The 12,183-nt window shown below is 51.5% G+C and overlaps 1 protein-coding gene across 1 annotated transcript in view; it reads left to right on the top strand.

The window, feature by feature from the left end:
- Positions 1-5,233, top strand: part of LOC308236284 (uncharacterized protein C16orf74) — a 34,053-nt gene extending 28,820 nt beyond the window's left edge. Inside the window, exons 3-4 of the mRNA XM_080645784.1 lie at positions 2,183-2,323; positions 4,691-5,233. Of these exons, the coding sequence (XP_080501910.1) occupies positions 2,183-2,323; positions 4,691-4,749 (200 nt within the window). The 3' untranslated portion in view covers positions 4,750-5,233. The remainder of the gene's footprint in view (positions 1-2,182; positions 2,324-4,690) is intronic.
- Positions 5,234-12,183: the final 6,950 nt, after the last annotated feature.

The following is a 12,183-nucleotide window of genomic DNA, read 5'->3' as shown; positions in this document are numbered from 1 at the left end:
GCCTGAGACGCAGTAGGAATAATAATCATCCCATTGCTCAGCTCCTGCTGTTGGCTAGGGGCCCAAATACTTGAGCGAATACCGTCCCAGTCTAGGGCTGATTGGGGAAAATCAAAGTGGCAGAGCTTAGAAATAAGGATTTTAACACCCAGCTTGGTAGTGCCTGGAGTGTGTGTGTGTGTGTGTGTGTGTGTGTGTTTCAACGTAAATTTAAAGCACTCCTACTGCTCTGTCCCAGTTACTATGCCAGACTCAAGTGAGATAGTGCTACCTTCCAGATGCTCACAGTAAAGGGAGACAGAATTAAGAACGAATCATTTCAATACAGTGTGATCAATGCTGGAAGATTGACGAATGAATGAGTGTAAATGGACAAAGGAGGGCGGGACCAGATTTGCTGGGGCATGTTCCCCAAAGAAGAGCCTATTGTGATAGATTTTGAGGGATGAACAGGAGCTCGTTACCATGGTAAAGGAAGAAGAGCTTTCCAGGCAGGGGGATCAGCCTGTACAAGGGCAGGAAGGGGCTGGAAAGGCCAGTGTATGGAGGAAACTATGAGCAGTTTGGAGAGGGTGAGCAGGTGGCAGGGAATGAGGCTGCAGATAGTTTGGGCCAGATTGTGAAGGCTCAAAACTAGGCTTAGGGGCTGACTTTTAATTTATGATCAACATTTATGATCAACAGTGTATTTTATGGCTCATGCTTCTGTGAGATGTTAACAGACTCTAAGGTTATTTAATATTTAAGTTCAGGAAGCCCAGGGTTTAGCACAATTAAAGCAGCTCCTTTACTGCAGGACTTACCACAACCTTTAATTCTCTCTGAGAGTGGGATAGAGTAGATGGGATTCCCAAACTCATTTGATCACAAAACCCCTTCCCAAGGGAGCCTCAGGAGGCCTGTGTTCCAGGGAACACACTTTGGGAATGCTGCTTATAGCTATTGATAAGAGCTAGCGAGTGTTCTAAGTTGGTATGTGGTATCCGCAGTTTCTGGCTGCTGTTTGGAGGGCAGACTGAAGAGGGAGAAACCAGGAGATGGAAGGACTAGTTGGGTGCATAGGAGGGAGAAGGAAGGGTGTCAGAGATATTGAGGGGTGGCATCAGCAGGCTTGCAGGTTGATTAAATTGGCTGGGGGTTGGAGGTGAGGAGGAAAGGCCCTCGCTCTGATTTCTGGCAGATGTGATGCTATTGACTCGGTGGGAAGAGTGGAGGAAGGTATTTGGTGGTGTGAATGGAACGGGTGCTTCTGGATCAGGTGGAGGTCTGTAACTGAGCTTGGCCACATTACCTGTACTTAATTTATGGGCGAGGTGGGACAAGGAATTTAACACCTTAGAAGAAATGGACAAGTTCTTGAAAAGCACAACTTTACCAAAATTGACACCAGTTGAAAACAGAAAAGCTAAGGAGCCCCACCTCTATTAAATTTGTGCCCAACCAGCATGGCTCAGTGGTTGAGCTTTGATCTATGAACCAGGAAGTCACAGTTCGATTCCCTGTCAGGGCACATGCCGAGGTTGTGGGCTCGATCCCCACTGTGGGCCTGTAGGAAGTGGACGATCAATGATTCTCTCTCATCATTGATGTTTCTATCTCTCTCTCCCTTCCTCTCTGAAATCAATAAAAATATATTTTAAGAAAGAAAAGAACTAAATTTGTAATCAAAGTCTTTGCACAAAGGAAATTCCAAGCCCAGACAGTTTCACTGGTGAGTTCAGCCTAACACGTGAGGAAGAAACAACACCGATCTTACACAAACGCCTTTAGAAAATCATTAATGGGAGAGGTGACTTCACGCATGGCTTCCACTCAGGCCTGGCTTCCAATTCAAGCTCTGTTGCTTTCATCCGTTCAGAGTCATGTTTTGAGTACTTGCTGCTATGTGTCAGACACATTCTAGGCACTTAAGTTATATTCATGAACAAAGCAGGTAAAACTCACTGTCCTCTCCGTGTTACGCAAGGTCGTTGGGTGTGTCATTTAACTGTCCCGAGCCTCAGTTTTCTCATATGTGGAGTGGGACAGCAATGCCCTCTTTCCTGAGAGTTGTCAGGACTCACAGTGACGGTGAGGGGAGGGAAGCAGGCAGGCAGCCAGAGGTGGGCAGTTCCCCAGCAGCCACTGATGCTTGTCTCTCTGTCATGTGTGTGTGTGTGTGTTCCATGGCCTGCCCTCTCAGGCTTTAAAATGTGTGTCAGCAGCAGCAGCAGCCACGATGAGGCCCCTGTCCTGAACGATAAGCACCTGGATGTGCCCAACATCATCATCACCCCCCCGACCCCTACAGGCATGATGCTGCCAAGGGACTCCAGGAGGACAGGTGAGGCCACCCTGCCCCGCTGCCAGGTTGGGGATGGGGGTGAGGGGGGGAGTTGGGCTGGGGACAGCTCAAGGGGCCCCATTCTGTGCTCTGGGTCTGAGTTCATGTCCCCACCTCCCTGGATTTATTAAAAATTTACCCTCAGATCTCCACCGTGGGCCCCTCACTGTGGCTCAGCCTCAGCAAGAGGTGGCATGTTAAGTAATTAGCTAGACAATCCCTCCCGGCAGCTGAGCGAGTGATGGATGAGGTTGGGCAGGCTCGCCAAGGTAATTGATGGATGCGCCTTCCCCTGCTAGCCAGGCGACCGGCGCTCCATCTTGCTGGCTGCAGAGGTTCAGCTGGACAGGACAGGCTTGGAAATATGCCCACGCCGGGCTGGGGCTGCTCTCTGGGCCTTCCGGATGTAGCTCACTGCAGGGAGGGGAGAGAAGATGGAATTGTTCCCAGAGAGAGGGTGAGAGGGAGAGGCTGACACTGGTGTCCCCACGTGCCCCTCTGTGGATACTGTTGGGGCTGGTCAGACAGATTGTTCATTTATTCATTAAGCAGATTTATTGAACCAGACCTGTGCTAGGTTCTGAGGTTGCTGTTGTGAATAATACTACTACTACTACTACTAATAATAATAATAATAATAAATAAATAAATAAGTAATGATTCTGATAGCAGCAATTGAGTCCTAATAGTAAGTCTGAATTAGGTCTAGTTTGCATCCCCATTTCATGGATGGGTAGACTGAGGTTCAGAGAGGTGGAGACACTTGTCATACAGCTGGTAAGAGGCAGAGTTGGATTCAGACCCAGGCTGCGTGATATAGAACTTACCTGTGGACCCCTAGTCTAGACGCCCTCCATTCAGCCCACCTGCCATCGAGGCGTGAGTCCTACCTGGCCTTTAGGGGGACACAGGCTGACAAGGCTAATGTGGAGCTCATGGAAGTCTGCTGGGGGGATCTTAGGCACACTTTTCTAAATGTGTAGAGTTTGGATCTCAGCTTGCCCAGCAGGGCAAGTGACTAGAGAAAGAGGTTGGACTCCGGACCAGGCCTGTGCTGTTACCGGGGCTGGGCCATGCTCAGGAAGGATTGTAATGGGTCACATTCCTATGTCACCTTCCCAAGTGACAGGCACCGGGTCTAAATGCTTTTATCAAATCTTATTTCTCATTCCAACCCTAAGGCCTGTGAGTACCGTCCTCATCTCAGTTTACAGACAAGGAAGCTGAGGTCCACAGAGAAGGCGAGTGACCCACCCAAGGGCTTGCAGCGAAGCAAGAGAGAGCTGGGCTTCTGCTCCAATGTCTAACCAAGAGCTCAGTGCGGGCAGTGGAGGCCCAGGTCCTTGGCTCTGCCATCACACTCCCTCCCCTCTCTGAGCCTCAGTGTCCCCATCTGTTTAATGGGATCCTAACCACCTTCCCTGCTCCTGGGGCCATGCGAGTGCAGGGGAGACTCGTAGTTACTCTACAAGGTCTGTGGGGTGAGCATCTGGAGGCCCTGGACCCCAGGGGGATTCCTAACACAGGGGAGAGGTTCCTTTTAAGCTTAAGCAATTCCAGGGGCAGATTAGTGCAGAGGGACCAGCACAGGGGTCCCCTCCTGGCCTGTCCGAGGCAGAGCTCAGACCTGACCCTCCGCTCTCCTCATTCAGAGAAGGGAAGCATGGGAGAAAGAGCACAGGTGTGGAGTCAGAAACCCTGAGTTTGGATCCTGGCTCTAATACTCATCAGCATGTGACTTTGAACAGGAAGCTCCACCTCCCCAAGCCTCGGTTTCTCCATCTGTAAAATGGAGACAATAATAGTGCCTCAGAGAGGTTGTAGAAGATTAAAGACAGGAAGGTCAAGGGCTGATTTCTGTGGTGTGTTGTGGATATTCTCACCAGTGATATTTAGGGCAGAAGGAAAGACCACCAGACCTGGGTGGCACTTCCTGCAGGCCTGAGGGCTCTGGGTGATGATTAGATACCAGTACGTGGGGCTTCCCCGGGCAGCGAGGAATCAAAGAGAAGCCCAGCCCTGCCTGGCCACCTGCTGACTTGAAGCAGGTCTCCACTCTCTAAGCATCAAATCCGCACCTCTAGAACTGCCCCGCCCTGGGGGGTGCGCAATCCCAGGAACCTTAGCCAGGGACCCTGGGAGCTCAGCATTGAGTGTGGGGTGAGGGGTGCATGGGGATCCGTGAGACCCACCATCATTGGGATCCCCTCTCAACATCCATTGGCACCACTGCCCATATAGGGGAGGATCTGAGGGAGGTGATACAAAGCAAGGAACCCGCAGGCACTGGCCCCAGAGCTCCCAGGGAGAGGGGCCTGAAGCGGGTGGGGGATCCATCCACATGTTGATCCCCCTCTTGCCTCCTAGTCTGGCTGGAAGAGACAGGGTCATGTCCGGAGGATGGAGAAATAGACCCTGAAGCCTGAGAAGGAAGCGCAGGTCTGGGATTTGTTGGCTCTGGCTCCGGCTCTGGTCATCCCTCGTTCCACGTGTCCCCCAGGGGGGCGTAGCCGCCTGGGACAGAAGTGCTGAGTAAGCTGGATAGGAGAGTGGTTTCGGCACTGGACCAGGAGAAGTGCGGCAAGATGAGCAGGGGGTCAGCCCTGCATGCTTGCAGAATGATGTTTCCCTGGCCCCATTGGTGGACGGACCTCTGATGCCTACACATTCTTGCTGACCCCAGGCCATGGTGGTGGCCGTCAGGGTGCCAGGGAGAGGCTTTCTTCTGGACATACACACTCCCCGCACCCTGGACCACGCTGATGGTGCCCAGGAGATCAACACACACAGGAACTTCTTGCAAAGGAGTGGCTACATTTTTTACAAGTTGTTTTACAGAACTCAAAACAGTCCAAAAGTGATTTATAATTTTTTTTGCATTATAAATAAAGATCCTCTGTAATGCATGGCAAACCCTGCTTCTTGGTTGGGCGGAGGAGATGGAGCACACACAGTACAGAGGTGGGTTTAAGAGAGTCGGTTGTCACAGAGGTCTGGCTGGTAATGAGCCTTTGGATGGTCTTGGGTCCCACTGAACTGCAGACCACTGTGTGGGCCTGGACATGGCCAAGGGCATGGCGCATAAGTCACACAGACCTTGTTTGAGTCCCAGCTCTGTGCCTGCCAGCTGTGGGATCTTGGTAATACATCTCTAGGATGGGAGGCAATGGTTGGTTTTGTTTTTATGATTTATTAATTTTTTATTGAATTTATTAGCATGATATTGGTTACTAAAAATTGCATAAGTTTCAGGTATACAATTCTACAATTCATCATCTGTACATGGTATTGTGTGTTTATCAACCCAAGTCAAGTCTCCTTCCATCACCATTTATTCCCCCTTTAACCTCTTTACCTCCCTCCAACCCCCCTCACCATACTGTTGTCAATGGTTTTGCTTTTTTTTTTTTTAAAGAACATCAAATTGTTGGTGTCCCCATTCTAATCATGACACAAGTGTTTCTGTTCGTTTTCTTTGGTTCCATCAAAGCTGTGTGGCTTATCCTAGCTTTGGTTTGTCCACTGCTGGAGTTGGGTTCTCCCAGGAGCAGAAGGGGGCCATGGCTTTGGGAGCAAGGAGTCTATCTGGCAGGTGATCCTGGGGTACAGGGGTGGAGGATAGGCAAGTGCAGTTCCGGGATGCCCAAGACCATGCTCAGATTCAATAACTTGCTAGAAGGACTTAACTAAAAAAAAAAACCATTATAGTTGTGGTTATGGTTTATTACAGCAAAAGGATGCAGAGCAAAATCAGCAAAGGGAAGAAGCCCAAAAGGTGGGGGCCAGGAGAGACCAGGGAGGCATGCGCATCCAGGAAAGTCACACGCAGACAGCACTCACTCCTTCCAGCAGCGATGGTGACACTCGCACCCTAGGGCGCCTGCCAGGGACACTCACCAGAGTTTTCACTGGGGGTTGGCCATGTAGACATGTCTGACCACCCCCGTGGTGGCCTCAGGGGTCAGGCTGATACTACATGACCCAGACCCCACCTTGTAGGTTGTAGATTATCCTGTGTTGCCCAAGGCCCGGGGAAACAGAGACACTCCTATCAGGCAGGGCATTCCAAGCTTTAGAGGTCACCTCTCTAGAACCACGGGCAGAGGTCAGCTCTCTGGACACAATTCATTCTGCACTGCAAAGAATTGAGGCCGGGAAGGGAAAGAGCCGTAGGAGGTCTGGAGCCAGTCAACCTCACACACCTGGGCACACGGGACTGTTGAGTGCCTGGGTTGTATGGTGGGCCCCACAGTCAGGGCCGGCTCCGTGGGCTTGCGAGGGGCACGATCCAACAGGGCCCACTCTCAGAAGGACCCACTCTCTGCTGTTGCTGCCTAAAAATTCTTAATCCTTGTTGAACAGGGGCCAAATGTTCAATTTGCACTGGGTCCCTGAATGATACAGGGGTCCTGCTTTCTACAGAGGTGCACACAGCTCTCGATGGGAGCGATGTCACAGGCACATGGTAATAAGTGCGTGTGGGATGGGAGATGTGGTGGAACCACAGTCCACCACCCATTCATGCAGTTTCTGTCTCTGGAATGCCTTTGCTCCCTTTTCCCAGCCCAGTCCCTTGGCAAAGCCAGGTCCATTGCCACCTGATGCTGCTCCCGCTGGGCCCTGCAGATTAAAGTCTTCTGTCCCCCGGTTCCCACAGCACCCTCTCCTCTTCTGGGGCAGGACCCCCTTCCATCCTATATAATAAAAGCCTAATATACAAATTGTCTCCTCAGCCGGGCAGGTGGGAGGGAATTTGACTGCTCACTATAATGTGCACTGACCACCAGGGGGCGGCATGGAACATGGTGGGCATTGGCGATGCAGCACTGGCAATGGGAGGCACTGCCAACCCAATGGACCTGATGAGAGTGGGACCACAGCGGGATGGATGGTGGAGCACGTGAGCGGGTGGCGCCAGGCCAAGGCGGGTGCGAGCGGCCCTGCCGCCTGGCTCCCAGGCACTGAGGGAGAAAGGGCAAATAGCAATATTAAAGTATTTCTTCTAATTATTTTCCTTTCAATGTGCATGAATCCATGCACGGGACCACTAGTTGTTTCATAATCACTGATGTGCAAGTCATCAGAGGAAGGAAGGGGGGACCCGTCCGCTGGGGCTCAGGACCTAGGGCTGATACACACACACTCAAGCCTTGGGCACCCTCACACATGACCCTTAGAAAATAAAGCTTCTGCGTCAGGGACGCGGTCCCACACACCAGTTCCCAGATCTCACACTTACGAGGTGCTCAGGATTTTTATTTGTTTAGCCCTCACATTGCTTGCTGTGTGCAGGACTGTTCTAAGCACTTTATGTATATTTAACTCATGAAACTGGGACATAGTGTATTAGTTTGCTTTTTGCTGTGTACTAAGCAACACACCCCTGCTATAGACTGAGTGTGTGTGTCCCCCACAAGCATGTGAAGACATGGCCAACTATGAACCAGGAAGTGGGCCCTCACCACACACCAAATCTGCTGGTGCCTTGATCTTGGACTTCCAGCCTCCAGAACTGGAAACAATTTCTGTGGTTTATAAGCCACCCAGTCGTGGTATTCTGTTATAGCCGCCCAATGGACTGAGACACCCCACCCTCCACACTCAGTAGCTTAGAACAACAAGCAGTGATCTCTCACTCTCCGGTCTCTGGCTGGGCCATGGCCCTGCTGAGTGGCTGCCGGGAGTTGGGCTTTGTCAGGCTCTAGTTGGGTTCAAATCTACTTCATGTGTCTCCTCACTTTGTGGCCAGCAGCTACCAGAGTACATTCCCTTGGAGCATGCTCCAGGCCAGGCAAGCGCGCTCACAGCTTCTGCTCATGACTTGTGGCCCCAGTCCTCCTCCCTCTGGAACCCAGGGGGATGCTGGGCCTCAGGGCTGGGGCTGGGTGCTCACTCTAGCCTGGCTCCGTCCACATCTCCCTGGGCACTGCTCAGAGGCCTCCAGCCCCCTCAGCAACCTGCCGTGGCTAATCACCGCTTCATCCAGGCTTTTAGTGCCCATGGCAACAGGAAGAAGACCAGGCGGGAGGCCAGCCTGAGGCTGCACGGGACACTGGACCTGGCTTTCTCACAGGGGCCTCTAGAATGTTGGCAGTAACGCTGGTGTTCGCAAGGCTGTGCTTGAGAAGATCCACCAGGCCCACCGGTGCCATCAACCTGTGGGGTTGTTGTGTTCTACGTGAACTTGACCCTTCATTAAAGGTCAGGGTGTCATCTGGGTGGGGCTGGGGGCCTTTGTGGGGCTGGTCTAGAAAGACAATTTGTCTTGACCTCAAAACATGGCTCTTTGATTCTTATTTCCTGAGTCAGTTCCTCCATTTTAATACACCCTGAGGGGGATGGTTACTAACGTCTGCAGCTTATTTTTCATTTATTTTTAATGCCAAAGCTGCACATACTGATTAAATCCAACAATAAAAAGCCTTGTAAACGGTTCCCCCCAAAGTGCGTGTGTGTGGAGGGGGGTAGTGGAGCAGGGGCTGCAGTAAATGGCAACTGAAGAGGAAACGGATGGATGGATGGACGTTAGCAGCTCTGGCCACTGACAAAGCCCATCACCCCTCACCCTGGTGTGTCCCAGAGACGCTCCCAGTTCCAGGAGGCCAGCGATGTCTGATGTGAGACTTGGGATCTGTGCTATATGCTTCCGGGAGGGAAGGCTGGGAGGGGACAAAAGTGTGAAAACAGATGGAAATGTAATTTTTTAATGACAGCAGCAGATGGCAAAAAGACACAAGAGTGTGTTCGCACCATGTCGGAGCCACTTGAGAGCACCCGGCGCAGCCGTAATGTGCACCATGCGGCTGGCGTGATGGCTCCCCCGCCAAACCCTGGAGGCCAGTGAGCTGCAGAGAGGAACCTGCAGGCCCCCCAGGGAGGGGCAGGGCGTGCTGCCAGGCTGTGTGGGGCCACAGGTAGATGGGGAAATACCTGTGGCCACCTGGGTGGGGCCCAGCAGCATCCCGAACCTGGCTTTTCCAGATACAGCTAGGCAGTCGGTGGGCTCTGGTGTCAGACAACCCCTCTTGTTGGTCCCCATGCCCGCTGTCCTAGCTCAGGCCATTGCCAGTGCTCACCCAGACTTCTCACAACCTCCCATCTAAGGTGAGTCTCCTGCTGCTGGACTGTTGTATTTCTGAGTGCAGAGATATTCATGTCGCTCCTCCACCTGCAACCCCAGAGTGGCTTACTCCCAGACGCACAGGAGCCTGCCTGGGAGCATACCCTTGGCCCCTCCTTGTGTTGCCAATTTATTAACAGCAAATAAGCCAATTAAGTGGAGACTATTAAAGAACTTTAAATGACAAGAGAGAGAGAAAGAGAAAGGGTGGTTTACAAAGCAGGCCCTAGAGAGCTGGCCACTGCATGTCTTCCTTGCTTCACTTCTCACCACACTCGGTGGGGGTGATAATGCCTCCTGGGGCAGCCATGAGCAGAAGAAACCTCTCCTGCCCTGGCGGGTAGCTCAGTTGGTTAGTGTGTCATCCTGATATGCCAATCTTGTGGGTTCGATCCCCAGTCAGGGCACATACAAGAATCAACCAATGAATGCATAAATAAGTGGAACAACAAATTGATGCCCCCCCCCTCCCCACACCTCCAAATCAATGAAGAAAAATTAAAAAGAAAGAATCCGCTCCTGCTGAGAGTAGGAGCCACTACCTGCCATGTTGGCACAGCTGAGGACCTAACGGGCTCCAGGGGATGATGGCATTCGGAATAGGTACAGCCCAAACCCATCGGAGCCGCCAAGGTCAGCCCTGCCAGAGGCCTCGCGATCACCTCCACATTAGAGACCAGACGCAGGCAGGGGCTCAAGTCGCAGCGGGAGCTGTGGCTCCTGGCCCCCTGGAGCCCGGGTGTGTGTGGGAGGGCTATTTAGGGAGGCATTCGTGTCCTGTTATCAGAGCCTGCTCTGAACCACACCGCTGGCATGTTTCAGCTGAGGCAAGGCAGGGAAGTCACCCAGGAGGTGTTTTGCATTCTGCATTTCTCTCCTGCTGCCGACACTGTAATTCGAGCCCGCTTCTTAGATGGGTGACACCACTAGCTGCAACTCAGTGCTTTCCTTGAGGTCACCCCCCCCCCCCTCCACCACCACCACAGGAGAGAGGCTGGACTCAGTTTATCAGAGCAGTGGCTCTTGGCTTAGGCCCCGGCCTGAGCCCCACTCCAGGGGTTCTGACTCTTCGGGTCCAGGGGTGGCCCCAGCATCAGGTAGATGAGTCTCTTGCACAGGTGGGGCTGACAGTCTGGGGATGCATCGGTGGGCTGCTGGCCCAACGTCAAACGCAGGAGGAAATGACCCTTCAGAGGATCCTGGTCGTATTGCAAATGCTCCATTTCCATGTGCGGCCAAATCTACCAGCGGAAATAAACTGAACATTTTCATCATTACAGGAAGACCCACTGCCTGCACATCAGAAGTCCGCCTTGCTGGCTCACTTTGGAGCAGTGTTCTGTGTGACCAAAAGTTATTATGCTGCCGACTACCCTGAAGAGGGCAATAGGTTCACATCTTTGGGGGTGTATTAGGTTTCCGGGGGAGCCTGGGAAGGCTTTTGAAAATAAACTTATTCTTGGTAAGGAAAGCTTTAGAGTTAAAAAAAAGTTGCAAAAATAGTACAGCAGGTTCCCATATACTGCCCACCCAGTGTTAATCTTATGCTGCTCTGGTACATTTGTCACAATTAGGGAACCAATTTTTATACATTATTATTAATTAAAGTCATGCTTGATTCCCATTTCCTCAGTTTTCCCCTAATGTCCTTTTTTTGCTCTGGGATCTCATCCAGGATCCCACATGACATTGAGTTGGCATGAATTCTTAGGCTCCTCTGGGCCGTGACAGTCTTTGACTCTCCTTGTTTTTGATGACCTTGACAGGTTTTTCTTTTTTGAGAGAGAGAGAGAGAGAGAAAAAAAAAAATTGATTTGTTTTTCCACATATTTATGCATCGTTTGGTAGACTCTTGTGTGTGCCCTGACCCGGAATCAAACCTACAACCTCAGCGTATCAGGATGACACTCCAACCAACTGAGTTACCCGGCCAGGGCGACCTTGACACTTTTGAGAAGTGCTGGTCAGGTGTTTTGTAGAAAGTCCCTCAATTGGGATTTGTCTGATGTTTTTCTCATGACTAGACTGCGGTTGTAGGTTTGGGAGGTAAAGTGCCCTTTTCATCCATGGTCTCAAGGGTGCATGCTGTGACTATGGCTTATCACTGCTGTTGACCTTGATCACCTGGCTAAGGTCATGTTGATCAGGTTTCTTCACTGTCAAGTCACTCTGTTTTCCTCTGTTTCCATCCCGTTCTCTTTGGAAGCAAGTTGCTCTGGGCAGCCCACACTTTAGGAGTGGGGTGTTACGTTTCACCTTTTCCCCCCTAAATATATTTTTATTGATTTCGGAGAGGAAGAGAGAGGGAGAGAGAGAGATAGAAACATCAGTAATGAGAGAGAATCATTGATCGGCTGCCTCCTGCCCGCTCCCCACTGGGGACCAGCCCACAACCCGGGCATGTGCCCTGACCAGGAATCGAACTGTGACTTCCTGGTTCATAGGACAGCTGAGCCACGCCAGCTGGCAATGCTCCACGTTCTCGAAGGCTGGGCATCTATATACATCATCTGGAATTCTTTGGCATCAAGAATTTGTCCCTTCACCCCATTAATCTTATCTCCAACCCTTAAATTCATTACCACATGGGGCATTCTAGACCTGCAGGGGAGGCATTTCTTACAGCAGGAAATAATGGTATGAGGGCCTGTCCCCCCCTCTCAAGTAGCAACCCCACTTCCATCATTCTTCCCTCCCTTGTTTTCCTCTTGTCTGTTTGCATCTCAGTCCCCCCCTTCTC

The sequence above is a fragment of the Plecotus auritus genome (assembly GCF_963455305.1).
Source record: "Plecotus auritus genome assembly, chromosome: 10".
Taxonomy (NCBI): Eukaryota; Metazoa; Chordata; class Mammalia; order Chiroptera; family Vespertilionidae; genus Plecotus; species Plecotus auritus.
Note: the sequence above shows the minus strand (reverse complement) of the source record. Positions and strands in the feature narration are given on the sequence as shown.